At 45.1% G+C, this 15,627-nt stretch overlaps 1 protein-coding gene across 4 annotated transcripts in view; it reads right to left on the reverse strand.

Annotated features, from left to right (window-relative positions):
- slc39a14 (solute carrier family 39 member 14) overlaps positions 1-15,627 on the reverse strand; it is a 50,999-nt gene that overhangs the window by 11,677 nt on the left and 23,695 nt on the right. For 2 of the 4 annotated variants that reach the window (XM_024438158.2, XM_024438160.2), the window contains exons 5-6: positions 8,067-8,236; positions 6,518-6,640 (exon numbers count right to left, since the gene is read on the reverse strand). In XM_024438158.2, coding sequence (XP_024293926.1) covers positions 6,518-6,640; positions 8,067-8,236 — 293 coding nt within the window. Of the gene's footprint in view, positions 1-6,517; positions 6,641-8,066; positions 8,237-9,517; positions 10,079-15,627 lie in introns of those variants that run through there. The other 2 variants (XM_024438161.2, XM_024438159.2) reach the window with 2 other exon arrangements.

Here is a 15,627-nt window from a genome sequence, read left to right on the forward strand (position 1 = left end):
GAGCGAGAGAGCAAGAGCGAGAGGGAGCGAGAGAGAGAGCGAGAGAGAGAGCGAGAGAGAGCGAGAGAGCGTGAGAGAGACAGAGCGCGAGAGAGAGAGCGCGAGAGAGAGCGAGAGGACCATTAGCAAGGGAATCAGAAGTCCATACCAGTCACATGAAAAGTCTTTTAACGACACCACGTTAAAGCACAGCTTTCAGTCGGCCCCTGTACAGTATATGGGTCAAGTAGACCATATAATTGGTTTAAGAGGCCACACCTGACCCGTGTTTGTTAAGTTATTACATTGGCTTGGCAGTTCAGGTCTTAAATCATATGGCTCAAAGCTGCACTATGCTGAAGGTCCAATAGGAGGAAGCATCACCTCAAACAATGTCAACAACAGACCCGTAAGGCAGATGGCATGAGTGTGTGTGTGTGTCTCTACTACACTACTACATACAGGGGTTACTCTGGGTCATAGCAACGCATCAAATAAACATCTCATCAACCACTACTGACCAGATTAAAACTATCCATTGATACTAGCGTTGCTAAGCAACCTTCCCGGGACTTTCCCTGGGCTACAGAGACGGGTTCAGTGATGGTAGTTCTTTCCCTGGGCTACAGAGACGGGTTCAGTGATGGTAGTTCTTTCCCTGGGCTACAGAGACGGGTTCAGTGATGGTAGTTCTTTCCCTGGGCTACAGAGACGGGTTCAGTGATGGTAGTTCTTTCCCTGGGCTACAGAGACGGGTTCAGTGATGGTAGTTCTTTCCCTGGGCTACAGAGACGGGTTCAGTGATGGTAGTTCTTTCCCTGGGCTACAGAGACGGGTTCAGTGATGGTAGTACAGTGTTCTTTCATGTCTCTATTCTACATTCTCATGGCTTGATTGTTTACTGTGGAAAAATGGCACCAATGTGAAGCATCTTTTTAAGACCGTTCACATCGTCGCTCCAAATCAAACTGGTTTCTTTCCAGGAAGGTAATTCTCATTTATCATCAGTGGATTTATCATCGTCATCTCACACTAAACGATGTGACGCATCTCTCTAGGCGTCTAGCTGGTTGGTCTGACACGTACAGTAGTCACTGATAAATTATAATATATTCAGAGGAAAGTATAGTTACGACAGTTTACCCACTGTTCCCCGGGCACCGAAGACGTGGATATCGATTATGGCAGCCCCCCCCCGGCACCTCTCTGATTCAGAGGGGTTGGGTTACATGTGGAAGGATGTCCAGTAAAGCAGCCCCCCCGACAGACACCTCTCTGATTCAGAGGGGTTGGGTTAAATGTGGAAGGATGTCCAGTAAAGCAGCCCCCGACAGACACCTCTCTGATTCAGAGGGGTTGGGTTAAATGTGGAAGGATGTCCAGTAAAGCAGCCCCCGACAGACACCTCTCTGATTCAGAGGGGTTGGGTTACATGTGGAAGGATATCCAGTAAAGCAGCCCCCCCGACAGACACCTCTCTGATTCAGAGGGGTTGGGTTAAATGTGGAAGGATGTCCAGTAAAGCAGCCCCCCGAGAGACACCTCTCTGATTCAGAGGGGTTGGGTTACATGCAGGAGACACATTTCAGTTGTACAACTGACTTGGTATTCCCCTTTTCCTTTCATTACACACTTACTGTGCCTTCAGAACGTATTCATACCCCTTGACTTATTCCACATTTTGTTGTGTTACAGCCTGAATTCAAAAATGGATTAAACATTCTCTCACCCATCTACACAAAATACCCCATCGTGACAAAGTGAAAAAGCTATTAATTTATTTATTTTAAATAGCCAATTTACGTTAAGTGCACACACCTCTGGGTCAATACTTTGGAGAAGCACCTGTAGCAGTGAGTAGAGCTGCAAGTCTTTCTGGGTAAGTCTAACATGCTGACCACACAGCACAGCACGCTGGTTTTGATCATCCACACCAGATGCTAAATCGGGACACGCAGATTGAAATATCAAAACGAACTCTGAACCAACTATATTCACTTGTGGATAGGTTGAAAAGCATTAAACATTTATGGCAATTTAGCTAGCTAGCTTGCTGTTGCTAGCTAATCTGTCATGGGATATAAACATTGGGTTGTTATTTTACCTGAAATGCACAAGGTCCTTTACTCCGACAATTAATCCACTGATAAAAGGGTAAAAGTTAGTTTCTAGTAATCTCTCCTCCTTCAGGCTTCTTCTTCTGTGGACTTTATATGGCGGTTGACAACCAACTTTAAGGTGCATTACCACCACCAACTGGACAGGAGTGTGGACCTCAGTTCATCTTTCAATCACCCAAGTGGGTATATGCTCCTAAAAAACACGCTGACCAGGTCGCCAGGTGTACGGTGTTTCCTCCGACACATTGGTGCGGCTGGCTTCCAGGTTGGATGTGCATTGTGTCAAGAAGCTTGGTTGGGTTGTGTTTCGGAGGACGCATGGCTCTCGAACTTCGCGTCTCCAGAGTCCGTACGGGAGTTTCAGCGATGAGACAAGACTGTAACTACTACAAATTGGATACCACGAAATTGGGGAGAAATAAGGGGTAAAAAAAAATATTAGGTCAAAACTGTAGCTCGGCCATTCAGGTAAATTCCCTGTCTATTAAACAACTTCTGTAGATTTGGCCTTGTGTTTTAGGTTATTGTCCTGCTGTTTTAGGTTATTGTCCTGCTGAAAGGTGAATTCAGTGTTTGGTTGTCTACTTTCCACCAGGTTTTCCTCTAGGATTTTGCCTGTGCTTAGCTTCATTTACACGTGCTTCTACACCTGCATTGCTTGCTGTTTGGGGTTTTAGGCTGGGTTTCTGTACAGCACTTTGAGATATCAGCTGATGTACGAAGGGCTATATAAATAAATTTGATTTGAAATTTGATTTGATTTAGCATCCTTCTGTATTTTTCTCAGTATTACTTTAGAGCCTTGATGCAAAACAGGATGCTTGTTTTGGAATATTTATATTCTGTACAGGCTTCTTTCTTTTCATTTAGATTAGTATTTCGGGACTAACTACATTACAGACTCCCCGACACAACGCTACAGACTCCCCGACAGAACGCTTCAGACTCCCCGACAGAACGCTTCAGACTCCCCGACAGAACGCTTCAGACTCCCCGACAGAACGCTACAGACTCACCCGACAGAACGCTTCAGACTCCCCGACAGAACGCTTCAGACTCCCCAGAACGCTTCAGACAGAACGCTTCAGACTCCCCGACAGAACGCTACAGACTCACCGACAGAACGCTACAGACTCACCGACAGAACGCTTCAGACTCACCGACAGAACGCTTCAGACTCACCGACAGAACGCTACAGACTCACCGACAGAACACTTCAGACTCACCGACAGAACGCTTCAGACTCACCGACAGAACGCTACTGACTCACCGACAGAACGCTACAGACTCACCGACAGAACGCTACAGACTCACCGACAGAACGCTACAGACTCACCGACAGAACGCTACAGACTCACCGACAGAACGCTTCAGACTCACTGCTTTCTCTTCTTGTGCTCTTTACAATGAACACGTGACTGGCTCGGCTATTCTGGGGAACTACGAAGTGCTTCATAACGTGGCAGGTGAAATGAAGAACATAATCTGCTTAATCTAATGTTTTGCACAAGTTGACTGCAGGTATTAACTTAAAAAAGTCAATACAAATATTAAAATAAATAGTTGTGACGCTATAGACTGTATTAACCATCCCATGGCTTTTTCCAAATTCCCCAGAATACCGACCCAGCCTAATTCAATGTCTGCTTTTTAAATGTTTTACCCATCTACCAATAGGTGCCCTTCTTTGCGAGGCATTGGTAAAACCTCTCTCGTCTTTGTGGTTGAACCTGTGTTTGAAATTCACAGCTCGATTGAGGGACCTTACAGATGTGTGAGGTACAGAGATGAGGTAGTCATTCAAAAATCACATTAAAACACTATTATAGCACAGAGAGAGCCCATGCAACTTATTGTACTCCTGAACTTCTGAGTCTTCCCATAGCAAAGGGGTTGAATACTTATTTTTTATTAATTTGTTAAAATAAAATGACATTATAGGGTATTGTAGGTAGGTCTGTGAAAAATACATCTCTATTTAATCCATTTTAAATTCAGGCTGTAACAAAACGGGTTAAAAGTCCAGGGATGTGAATCATTTTCTGAAGACTCTGCATGTGAACTTGTGTTGCAGGTGTCTACTTCACTTCAGTCTGTCTTAAGTACACTGTAATTATGAATGTGTCATTGACTCACGTCCAAGTAAGGTCTCCACCACACAAAGCAAACAGACCCAACAACAACCGTCTGACGTCATCATCCCAGATGCATTAAGCAGAGGCAACATTCCACACCCGTTTCAGATGAAGGGCAACGGTTACTGTTCATAAAACCAACGCCCTGATACACAAGCTAAACCAGCCTTGACTCATATGATTTTATCCACATGGTCACAATGCAAACCGTAATATCTCTCCAATCCATCTACAGAGCGGATGCTTATCGGTGTGTGTGAAAAGCCCTGGTCGAGACTATGTTTATGAGCACTACAGAGCCCCGCTACAGAACAAGATTTCTCAACCTAGTCTTCTTGGAAGTTGGAATACCAGTCTTTTCACATTTGTTCAATTCCAACACCAGCACACCTGATTGAACTAGCCAAAAGGTGTTACGATAAATTAGTTGACGAGTTGAAATCAGGTGATCTCGTGTTGGCACAAACATACTAGGTGACTGTTGGTCCTGAAGCCTGGGTTCATTGGGCTGAGAAACGCTACAATATGGTCAGGTGTATTGGGTCACGTCTATAAGGTTATGAACTCACCAAAAAAAGAAACATGCCTCTTTCAAAAGATAATTCGTATAAGTCCAAACAACTTTTCAGATCTTCATTGGAAAGGATTTAAATACTGTTTCACATGCTTGTTCAATGAACCATAAACAATTAACGAACATGCACCTGTGGAAAGGTCGTTAAGACACTAACAGCTTACAGACGGTAGGCAATTACGGTCACAGTTATGAAAATGTAGGACACTAAAGAGGCCTTTCTACTGACTCTGAAAAACACCAAAAGAAAGATGCCCCAAGGTCTCTGCTCATCTGCGTGAACGTGCCTTAGGCATGCTGAAAGGAGGCATGAGGACTGCAGATGTGGCCAGGGCAATAAACTACAATGTCTGTAATGTGAGACGCCTAAGACAGCACTACAGGGAGACAGGACGGACAGCTGATCGTCCTTGCAGTGGCAGACCACGTGTAACAACACCTGCACAGGATCGGTACATCCAAACATCACACCTGCGGGACAGGTACAGGATGGCAACAACAACTGCCCGAGTTACACCAGCAAGCACAATCCCTCCGTCAGTGCTCAGACTGTCCGCAATAGGCTGAGAGGCTGGACTGAGGGCTTGTAGGCCTGTTGTAAGGCAGGTCCTCACCAGACATCACCGGCAACAACGTCGCCTATGGGCACAGACCCACCGTCGCTGGACCAGACAGTACTGGCAAAAAGTGCTCTTCACTGACGAGTCGTGGTTTTGTCTCACCAGGGGTGATGGTGGGATTCGCGTTTATCGTCAAAGGAATGAGCGTTACACCGGCATGTACTCTGGAGCGGGATCGATTTGGAGGTGGAGGGTCCGTTATGGTCTGGGCCGGTGTGTCACAGCATCATCGGAACTGAGCTTGTTGTCATTGCAGGCAATCTCAACGCTGTGCGTTACAGGGAAGACATCCTCCTCCCTCATGTGGTACCCTTCCTACAGGCTCATCCTAACATGACCCTCCAGCATGACAATGCCACCAGACATACTGCTCGTTCTGTGCGTGATTTCCTGCAAGACAGGAATGTCAGTGTTCTGCCATGGCCAGGAAAGAGCCTGGATCTCAATCCCATTGAGCACGTCTGGGACATATTGGATCGGAGGGTGAGGGCTAGGGCCATTCCCCCCAGAAATGTCTGGGAACTTGCAGGTGCTTTGGTGGAAGAGTGGGGTAACATCACACAGCAAGAACTGGCAAATCTGGCAGTCAATGAGGAGGATATGCACTGCAGTACTTAATGCAGCTGGTGGCCACACCAGATACTGACTGTTACTTTTGACCCCCCCCCCCTTTGTTCAGGGACACAATCCATTTCTGTTAGTCACATGTCTGTGGAACTTGTTCAGTTTACGTCTCAGTTGTTGAATCTTGTTATGTTCATACAAATATTTGCACATGTTAAGTTTCCTGAAAATAAACGCAGTTGACAGTGAGAGGACGCTTCTTTTTTTGCTGAGTTTATAATGCATGTGCAGTACATAACACTTCTCTGGTTTCTGACCAATCCCAATAGGTTCACACAGTCACACATTTGCACCAGGCAAACAAATGTAATGTTTTTAAAAATGTGCCATTTAAACCTCTTGAACCTTTAAACAAAAACAGACAGGGTGAAAGCAATGACATATCTCATGTTTATCATCCGTGTGCATTTTTCAGTCATTTACCTCACCGTTACCCAAAGCAAAAGTTGTTGAACGCAGACTCACCTTATCCTTGGGTTTGAGCAGCATCTTGAGGACCTTCTCAGTGAAGAAGAAGAGGTAGAACCCTCCGAACACCACCGTGGACTTAGACACATAGTTGTCCACCATAGGGTTAAAACCAAATGCCTAGGGAGGATAATATACATAGTGAACTAGAATGCATCAGTCAAATTGGTATTACATCACACTGTGCAAAGATTTGTATAAAAATATAATTGGCTTGATTGAACTAGCTAGGGACTCTGACATGGGAAGAGAACCAAATTGTGGCTGCGTCATGATTCAGCACAATTGAAGCTGAACATGTCAGTTACGGCCATTTTCTCACTCTAAATCGAGGTCTCTGACCTACTGTATGTGTTTATATGTGGCATTGAGAAGGATTTTCAGTACATACATTTTTTTTTTTTTTTAAGATTGGTAATACCAATCCCTAACTTCACACTTGTCAGTGTTCTTTTATAAAATGGTATGTGGACAATACTAGGTGACAACTAATCTCAGGAAGTCAAATGTTAAGTAAATTCTCCCTGATATCTTATTGAGACTATGGGAGAAAGACACAACAGCCCCTGGCTGGCTGGCTGCAGGGACAGGATATTACAAACGCTAGCCAGTTTCTCTCCTCAAGGACACAGTACCAGGCTAAGAGATAGCCTACTGTTATAAACATCACCAATAAAAATACTGTTTAGAGCGCTATCAAATGGCAAAATACTGCTTCAAGCGTTTAAAAAAGGCAGACGTTGTATCTGTATTTCACTGTAATCAGCACATTCGCTAACACCTTGGGTTGTTTGTCTGCTAAGGTCGTCTGCTGTCTGGTTCCAAATATGACTCTTCTCTGCCATGTTGGTTTGGGATCATGTGACAACTGATATGTGATGGGTTTTCTGGTGCAAAATGGACCCAGGTGGAGGAGGTGAATTTTGTATTTCATCTAAGAACAGACTAAAGCTACAGATACTATTTTTCCCCAGTGTTTCCCCCCCTTCCCAGGAAGGCCCACCAGCAGCTCAACAGATCTGCTTTTCAAAATCATATGGGGGCAATAAAGTGACACTGGTAAGTAAGTGTGTGGTTCTCCTAATTAATCTATGGGCCGGGCATGACCGTAGTTAAGTCTGGTTTCATTTGGGCTGGGGGCTGCTTGAAGGGAGGGAACATCTGAGGTAGAGGAGCACATCCTATTTCCTATATAGTGCACTACTTTTGGCCATAGCCTCAGCCAAACGTAGGGCACTATAAAAGGAAATAGGGTGCCAGAAGTAGTGCACTACATAGGGAATAGGTTTCTGAAGTTGTTTACTAAATAAGGGAGTGCACTACGTAGGGAATAGGGCACTAAAGTATTTCACTACATAGGGAATAGGTTTCTGAAGTTGTTCAATAAATAAGGGAGTGCACTACGTAGGGAATAGGGCACTAAAGTATTTCACTACATAGGGAATAGGTTTCTGAAGTTGTTCAATAAATAAGGGAGTGCACTACGTAGGGTATAGGGTGCCTAAAGGAGTGCACTACGTAGGGAATAGAGTGCCCTTCACACTACCTCTGGGATGAGCTGAAACAGGGCGTTGGAGTAGAGGGTGCCAATGGCCAGGGCTATGAAGTAGAGCAGCAGACGCTTGTAAAAGGTTTTCCTCATGAAGGGGACCACACTGGCCCCAACCAGCGAACACAGAGAAATGAAGGTCACACACAGGAAGCCATAACCCCAAACTGACCACGACCAGGGGGGGGAGAGGGAGGGAAAGAGAGAGGGGAGAAAAGGGGGACCAAAGAGGAGAGGAAAAAAGGAAAGGGGAAAATTAGTTAAATTAACATCATGAAATCATTAAAGATATTATTTTTTGCAGAAGAAGGATTAACCTGAGAATACCAGTTAATGTCAGCCCTGAAGAAAATAAATCACATCACCCCCAACAGTTCTGTTCCCAGAGAACAGGAAATGCCCAATCAATGGACACTGACTGTCTATTCACAATTGATGTCCATTCACAGACCTGTGTGTGTGTGTGTGTGTGAGATCACTGTATGAAGAGGAGACACCATGATTTGTTTCCCATCAGACCAGTGTTCCAACCCCAAACAGCCTGTGATTAAGAGACGAGGGAGTAATTATGTCATCGCAGATCAGAGGAAGCAGAATCGTCAGGCCTTCATGATGCAACCTGGAACCACTGGTGCTTACACTGGACTGGTCACACGATACAGGTGGGTATTAGGGAGTACGCAACGCAAGACCGATCAGATAAAACCAGAGAAGGATAGGGTAGCTAGGAACACACACACACACGCCATTGTCTTTCAGGCCAGGTGCGTGTCTGCTCTGCACCACTCCACTAGCTAGCTGCCAGCTGCCCCAGGGCATGGTCTGAGCTCCTGCTGTCTCACTGCAGACAGACTAAACAGTCCCACTGCCTGAGAGCGGCATTTTATTCTTTACACCTAATTCACCAATCGTATTTTGAGAAAGGGGGTAAAGTTGTGGAACACTGGGAGCAGCAAATACCCACTTGGCCTGGTTTCCCCTGAGGTGAGCTTAGAGGGGTACGATGCACTGTGCAGCCAGCCAACCAGCAGGTCAGCCAGCCAGCCTCTCTCAAAGGAGAAGCAGTCTCACAGATGGCATATATATTCCACAGCCAGCGAAGAGTGCAGAGTAGCCAGACCAGCCCGTGTAGACTCACACAGATAAGAGAGAGAGAGAACAATCAGTCCACAATTCCAGTGGAACGAAAAAAAATCACTGAAGCAAATGTAGAATCACAGTAGCTCTTTGATGACCACTGGTTGGTTGAACAAGACAATTCCCAAGCTGCTAATTACACCCCCAGGAAGAAAGAGAAGGAAATGCCCAGGAGGAGGTGAAGAATAGAGAAGAGTGCTGTGGTCGGTGGGGCATTGTTGTTAAGGGAGTATATAGAGAGAGGGGATGGGGGAGAAATCTTTTTTTTGGGGTGACTTTTTCCCCCAACAGGGGATTGATGGATACCGCACCTCTGGCAAGAGCTGGAACACAGCGGTGGAGTAGAGCGTCCCGATGGACAGGGCGATGAAAAAGACGAGCGCCCGGCGCATGTGACTCGTCCTCATGAGGGGAACCAGGAACACACCGGTGAGAGAGAAGGCACTGACCAGGGTTACACTCAGAATAGAGAAACCCCACACTGATGGGAGAAGGAGGGAGAAGAGGAGGCACACGACACACCAAAGAGAGGGTTTGAAGTGAACACTGAAGCACACATGCCATTTGTTTAATATGAGAATTACTCTGTGTGCTGTGACAATGATCACAGAGGACTGTGACTACAGGAGCAGTAATGATCACAGAGGACTGTGACTACAGGAGCAGTAATGATCACAGAGGACTGTGACTACAGGAGCAGTAATGATCACAGAGGACTGTGACTACAGGAGCAGTAATGGTCACAGATCATGTGTGTGATGTCTGAGGGGGAGGTATCACACTGTGGAAAGGGAAGGAGGAGGGGAGGAGTCACACTGTGGAAAGGGAGGGAGGAGGGGAGGAGTCACACTGTGGAAAGGGAAGGAGGAGGGGAGGAGTCACACTGTGGAAAGGGAAGGAGGAGGGGAGGAGTCACACTGTGGAAAGGGAAGGAGGAGGGGAGGAGTCACACTGTGGAAAGGGAAGGAGGAGGGGAGGAGTCAAACTGTGGAAAGGGAAGGAGGAGGGGAGGAGTCACACTGTAGAAAGGGAAGGAGGAGGGGAGGAGTCACACTGTGGAAAGGGAAGGAGGAGGGGAGGAGTCACACTGTAGAAAGGGAAGGAGGAGGGGAGGAGTCACACTGTAGAAAGGGAAGGAGGAGGGGAGGAGTCACACTGTAGAAAGGGAAGGAGGAGGGGAGGAGTCACTGTGGAAAGGGAAGGAGGAGGGGAGAAGTCACACTGTGGAAAGGGAAGGAGGAGGGGAGAAGTCACACTGTGGAAAGGGAAGGAGGAGGGGAGGAGTCAAACTGTGGAAAGGGAAGGAGGGGAGGAGTCACACTGTGGAAAGGGAAGGAGGAGGGGAGGAGTCACACTGTAGAAAGGGAAGGAGGAGGGGAGGAGTCACACTGTGGAAAGGGAAGGAGGGGGAGGAGTCACACTGTGGAAAGGGAGGGAGGAGGGGAGGAGTCACTGTGGAAAGGGAAGGAGGAGGGGAGAAGTCACACTGTGGAAAGGGAAGGAAGAGGGGAGGAGTCACACTGTAGAAAGGGAAGGAGGAGGGGAGGAGTCACACTGTGGAAAGGGAAGGAGGAGGGGAGGAGTCACTGTGGAAAGGGAAGGAGGAGGGGAGAAGTCACACTGTGGAAAGGGAAGGAGGAGGGGAGAAGTCACACTGTGGAAAGGGAAGGAGGAGGGGAGGAGTCAAACTGTGGAAAGGGAAGGAGGGGAGGAGTCACACTGTGGAAAGGGAAGGAGGAGGGGAGGAGTCACACTGTAGAAAGGGAAGGACGGGGAGGAGTCACACTGTGGAAAGGGAAGGAGGGGGGAGGAGTCACACTGTGGAAAGGGAGGGAGGAGGAGGGGAGTCACTGTGGAAAGGGAAGGAGGAGGGGAGAAGTCACACTGTGGAAAGGGAAGGAAGAGGGGAGGAGTCACACTGTAGGAAGTCACACTGTGGAAAGGGAAGGAGGAGGGGAGGAGGGGTCACACTGTGGAAAGGGAAGGAGAGGAGTAAAACTGTGGAAAGGGAAGGAGGAGGGGAGGAGTCACACTGTGGAAAGGGAAGGAGGAGGGGAGGAGTCACACTGTGGAAAGGGAAGGAGGAGGGGAGGAGTCACACTGTGGAAAGGGAAGGAGGGGGGAGGAGTCACACTGTGGAAAGGGAAGGAGGAGGGGAGGAGTCACACTGTGGAAAGGGAGGGAGGAGGGGAGGAGTCACACTGTGGAAAGGGAAGGAGGAGGGGAGGAGTCACACTGTGGAAAGGCGCGGTCGACATGTAGACCACATTGCGGTGGTTTTGAGCATAAAACTCCTGTAATGTAAATGAAGAGTTAAGAGTTACGAGTTTCCTTTCAGCACACATAAAACACCCGTATCCTGTGGGAGAGGAAGATTGGTTAACTTTGGTTGTGGTGTGGATTGCAGAAGTGACAAGGTCTGTAAGAAGAATTTAGTTTATTAATTCGACCATTTCAAAAAACAAGCACACATAAAACTTGACAAAGCCATATACATTGCACATCAGTAAAATCATGGAGGATAACAAAGTCTGGGACTTATTTCCATTGTGGTCCTCTTAAAACCAGATGACTTGGCAAGATCCAACACTGTTAAACACAGTATGACAGAGAGATAATAAAACATTAAAAACAAAGAAAAATAAGATCCAACACAGTTGAACACAGTATGACAGAGAGATAATAAAACATACTACGGTGTAAACTAGAGGTCGACCGATTAGGATTTTTCAACGCCGACACCGAATATTGGAGGACCAAAAAAGTGGATACCGATTAATCGGCCCCCCAAAAAATTCTAATGTATTTGTAATGATGACAATTACAACAATACTTGAAAGAACACTTATTTTAACTTAATATTATACATAAATAAAATCAATTTAGCCTCAAGTAAATAATGAAACATGTTCAATTTGGTTTAAATAATGCAAAAACAAAGTGTTGGAGAAGAAAGTAAAAGTGCAATATGGGCCATGTAAGAAAGCAAACGTTTAAGTTCTTTGCTCAGAACATGAGAACATATGAAAGCTGGTGGTTCCTTTTAACATGAGTCTTCAATATTCCCAGGTAAGAAGTTTTAGGTTGTAGTTATTATAGGAATTATAGGACTATTTCCCTCTATACCATGTGTATTTCATCAACCTTTGACTATTGGATGTTCTTATAGGCACTTTAGTATTGCCAGTGTAACAGTATAGCTTCCTTCCCTCTCCTCGCTCCTCCCTGGGCTCGAACCAGGAACACAACGACAACAGCCACCCTCGAAGCAGCGTTACCCATGCAGAGCAAGGGAAACAACTACTACAAGGCTCAGAGCGAGTGACGTTTGAAACGCTATTAGCGCGCGCTAACTAGCTAGCCATTTCACTTCGGTTACACCAGCCTCATCTCGGGAGTTGATAGGCTTGAAGTCATAAACAGCGCAATGCTTGACGCACAAGGAAGAGCTGCTGGCAAAACGCACAAAAGTGCTGTTTGAATGAATGTTTACGCGCCTGCTTCTGCCTACCACCGCTCAGTCAGATACTTGTATGCTCAGTCAGATTATATGCAACGCAGGACACGCTAGATAATATCTAGTAATATCATCAACCATGTGTAGTTAACTAGTGATTATGATTGATTGTTTTTTATAAAGATAAGTTTAAATCTAGCTTGCAACTTACCTTGGCTTACTGCATTTGCGTAACAGGCAGTCTTCCTTGTGGAGTGCAACGAGAGATGGGCAGGTCGTTATTGGGTTGGACAAGTTAACTGTAAGGTTGCAAGATTGGATCCCCCGGGCTGACAAGGTGAAAATCTGTCATTCTGCCCCTGAACAAGGCAGTTAACCCACTGTTCCTAGGCCGTCATTGAAAATAAGAATGTGTTCTTAACGGACTTGCCTAGTTAAATAAAAGGTATAAAAAATATATATAAAACAAATTTAAAATAAAACATTTTTATTTTTTATTTTATTTTTTATTAATAATAATATATATTTTTTAAATCAGCGCCCAAAAATACTGATTTCCGATTGTTGTTCCGATTGAAAACGGCCCTAATTAAATCGGCCATTCCGATTAATCGGTCGACCTCTAGTGTAAACACTTGAAAGGAATTGATCCATCCCACATCCTTGTCTGAAAGAAGCGTCGCTGACAGTTACATCCTAAGTTGTGTGGTTTGAACATGACATTTTACATTTGAGTAATTTAGTAGATGTTATCGACAGCAACGTTTTATTTTATTTTTATTTTACCTTTATTTAACCAGGTAGGCAAGTTGAGAACAAGTTCTCATTTACAATTGCGACCTGGCCAAGATAAAGCAAAGCAGTTCGACAGATACAACGACACAGAGTTACACATGGAGTAAAACAAACATACAGTCGATAATACAGTATAAACAAGTCTATATACAATGTGAGCAAACGTACCAGTGACTTAGAATTAGTGCACTCAAAGTAGGTCAAAAAACCACATAACCACAAAGCAACTTCAACCCGTCCTCCCTAGCATCAACGTAACCTTTAAGTTAACTAGGAAAATTATAGTGTAACCTGCAAAGAGGGAAACATTTAAAGGACGGACCAAACCCTCCTTCCCTCTGCATAATGAACAAACATTGTCTCAATAGGAGGCAGTCATCTTCAAATACAGTGCTTGAAATCCTAAACAAAATGGGACGAACACAAATCTTGGAGCAAAACAGAGACGGCCATTTCATGAACAGACTTTTAAAAGGAGGGCAATAGGACGCATTGAACCGACGTCACTCTGCCCCCGCTGCAGCAGCTAGTAGCACCTCAGCCCGAGTCACAGCTGGCCAAATACCCTGTCCCAGACTTGGGTTCAAATAGTATTCAAATTCTTTAAAATGTACTTAAGCTGTGATTGAGCTTGACTGGCGCAATAGGGCCAATGAAATAGTTGCAAAAGTATAAACCATGCCATCTACCACTCCAGTTTTGGCTTAAGCAAACACAATAGATTTCAAATACTATTTGAACCCAGGACTGCACTGGAGAGAGCGCTCTAGACATTAGCGGAAGATGAGTGAAAATGTCTTTGGCCAAAACACATCCTGTATCAATGCTTCTCTTGACAGAAATTAGGACACAGAAATGGACATATACCATAAAGAGTGAGAATTTTTTTAACATCTTCTTGAAGAACATCCAGATCAAATCACTGACACAATCACAGTACAGAGCTCTTTTCCAGCAGTGTCAGTTCATGGGTTAGAATCTTTGCAAATTGCAACTTGAACTGTTAGCTGGTATAGAGATGGCAGGGCAAGGCATATCAACATTCTTGAGTTTGGTTTCTAAAAACACACCACAAGTGCTGTTAGACCACAGAAAACAGAAAACAGAAGAGGTAGTACCTGACACAGTTGTAAAATCATCATGACTTTCTACAGAGAGTTACAATGTCCTTTCTATGTAGTGTAATTCTAGGTGCAGGGCCCCAGTGGGAGGATCACACTAGTTTACTACATTCTCAAAGCCTGTCATTAACAGTCTTTTTATATCCACCAGCTACACCAATTTAGACTGGGTCAACTTAGACTGGGTCAACTTAGACTGGGTCAACTTAGACTGGGTCAACTTAGACTGGGTCAACTTAGACTGGGTCAATTTAGACTGGGTCAATTTAGACTGGGTCAATTTAGACTGGGTCAATTTAGACTGGGTCAACTTAGACTGGGTCAATTTAGACTGGGTCAATTTAGACTGGGTCAATTTAGACTGGGTCAATTTAGACTGGGTCAACTTAGACTGGGTCAATTTAGACTGGGTCAATTTAGACTGGGTCAATTTAGACTGGGTCAATTTAGACTGGGTCAACTTAGACTGGGCTCTGATGAGAGCTAGCTAGTAGCTACTGTTCTTGTTTGCATGTTAAATACTGCCAATTTATACATAATAAAACTAAACTATACCCTAAAGGCGCCTGTACAAAAGCCTAGGCTGCAGCCTACATACATCTACAACACAATTACCTAGATTAGAAACAGATACTAAAATGGCTTCCAGAGTAATAACAAGGACATCCAGTTATATGGCCTGCCAACCTCTGATGTCAGCAGGCTGAGAAGCTGTGGGCAGTGTGAGCCAGATCGATCCAAGATGGAGGTGCCTTTACGTATCATCTGTACCTGCTAAGAGGATTCTGTACCTAGTATCTGCTGACAGTGGCATTCTAATAATGGCTGTTCTGTGCTAAAGTGGACCAGGAAGTACAAGATGCTGAAAGCTAGAGGAGAAACATCACCAACGGCCTTCGATTTTTAACCTTCCTCTGAACTTCATACTGCAGACCAATTCTAACCCACAGTAGACTTCTAGAGAAGAGGGAATTGTGTTGTTCTAATGAAAACTTCTTGGGAGAAAGTTTAAAATAAGACATAAGACTAAACTGCCTTGATAAACAGA

Source organism: Oncorhynchus tshawytscha, linkage group LG12 (assembly GCF_018296145.1).
Source record: "Oncorhynchus tshawytscha isolate Ot180627B linkage group LG12, Otsh_v2.0, whole genome shotgun sequence".
NCBI lineage: Eukaryota > Metazoa > Chordata > Actinopteri > Salmoniformes > Salmonidae > Oncorhynchus > Oncorhynchus tshawytscha.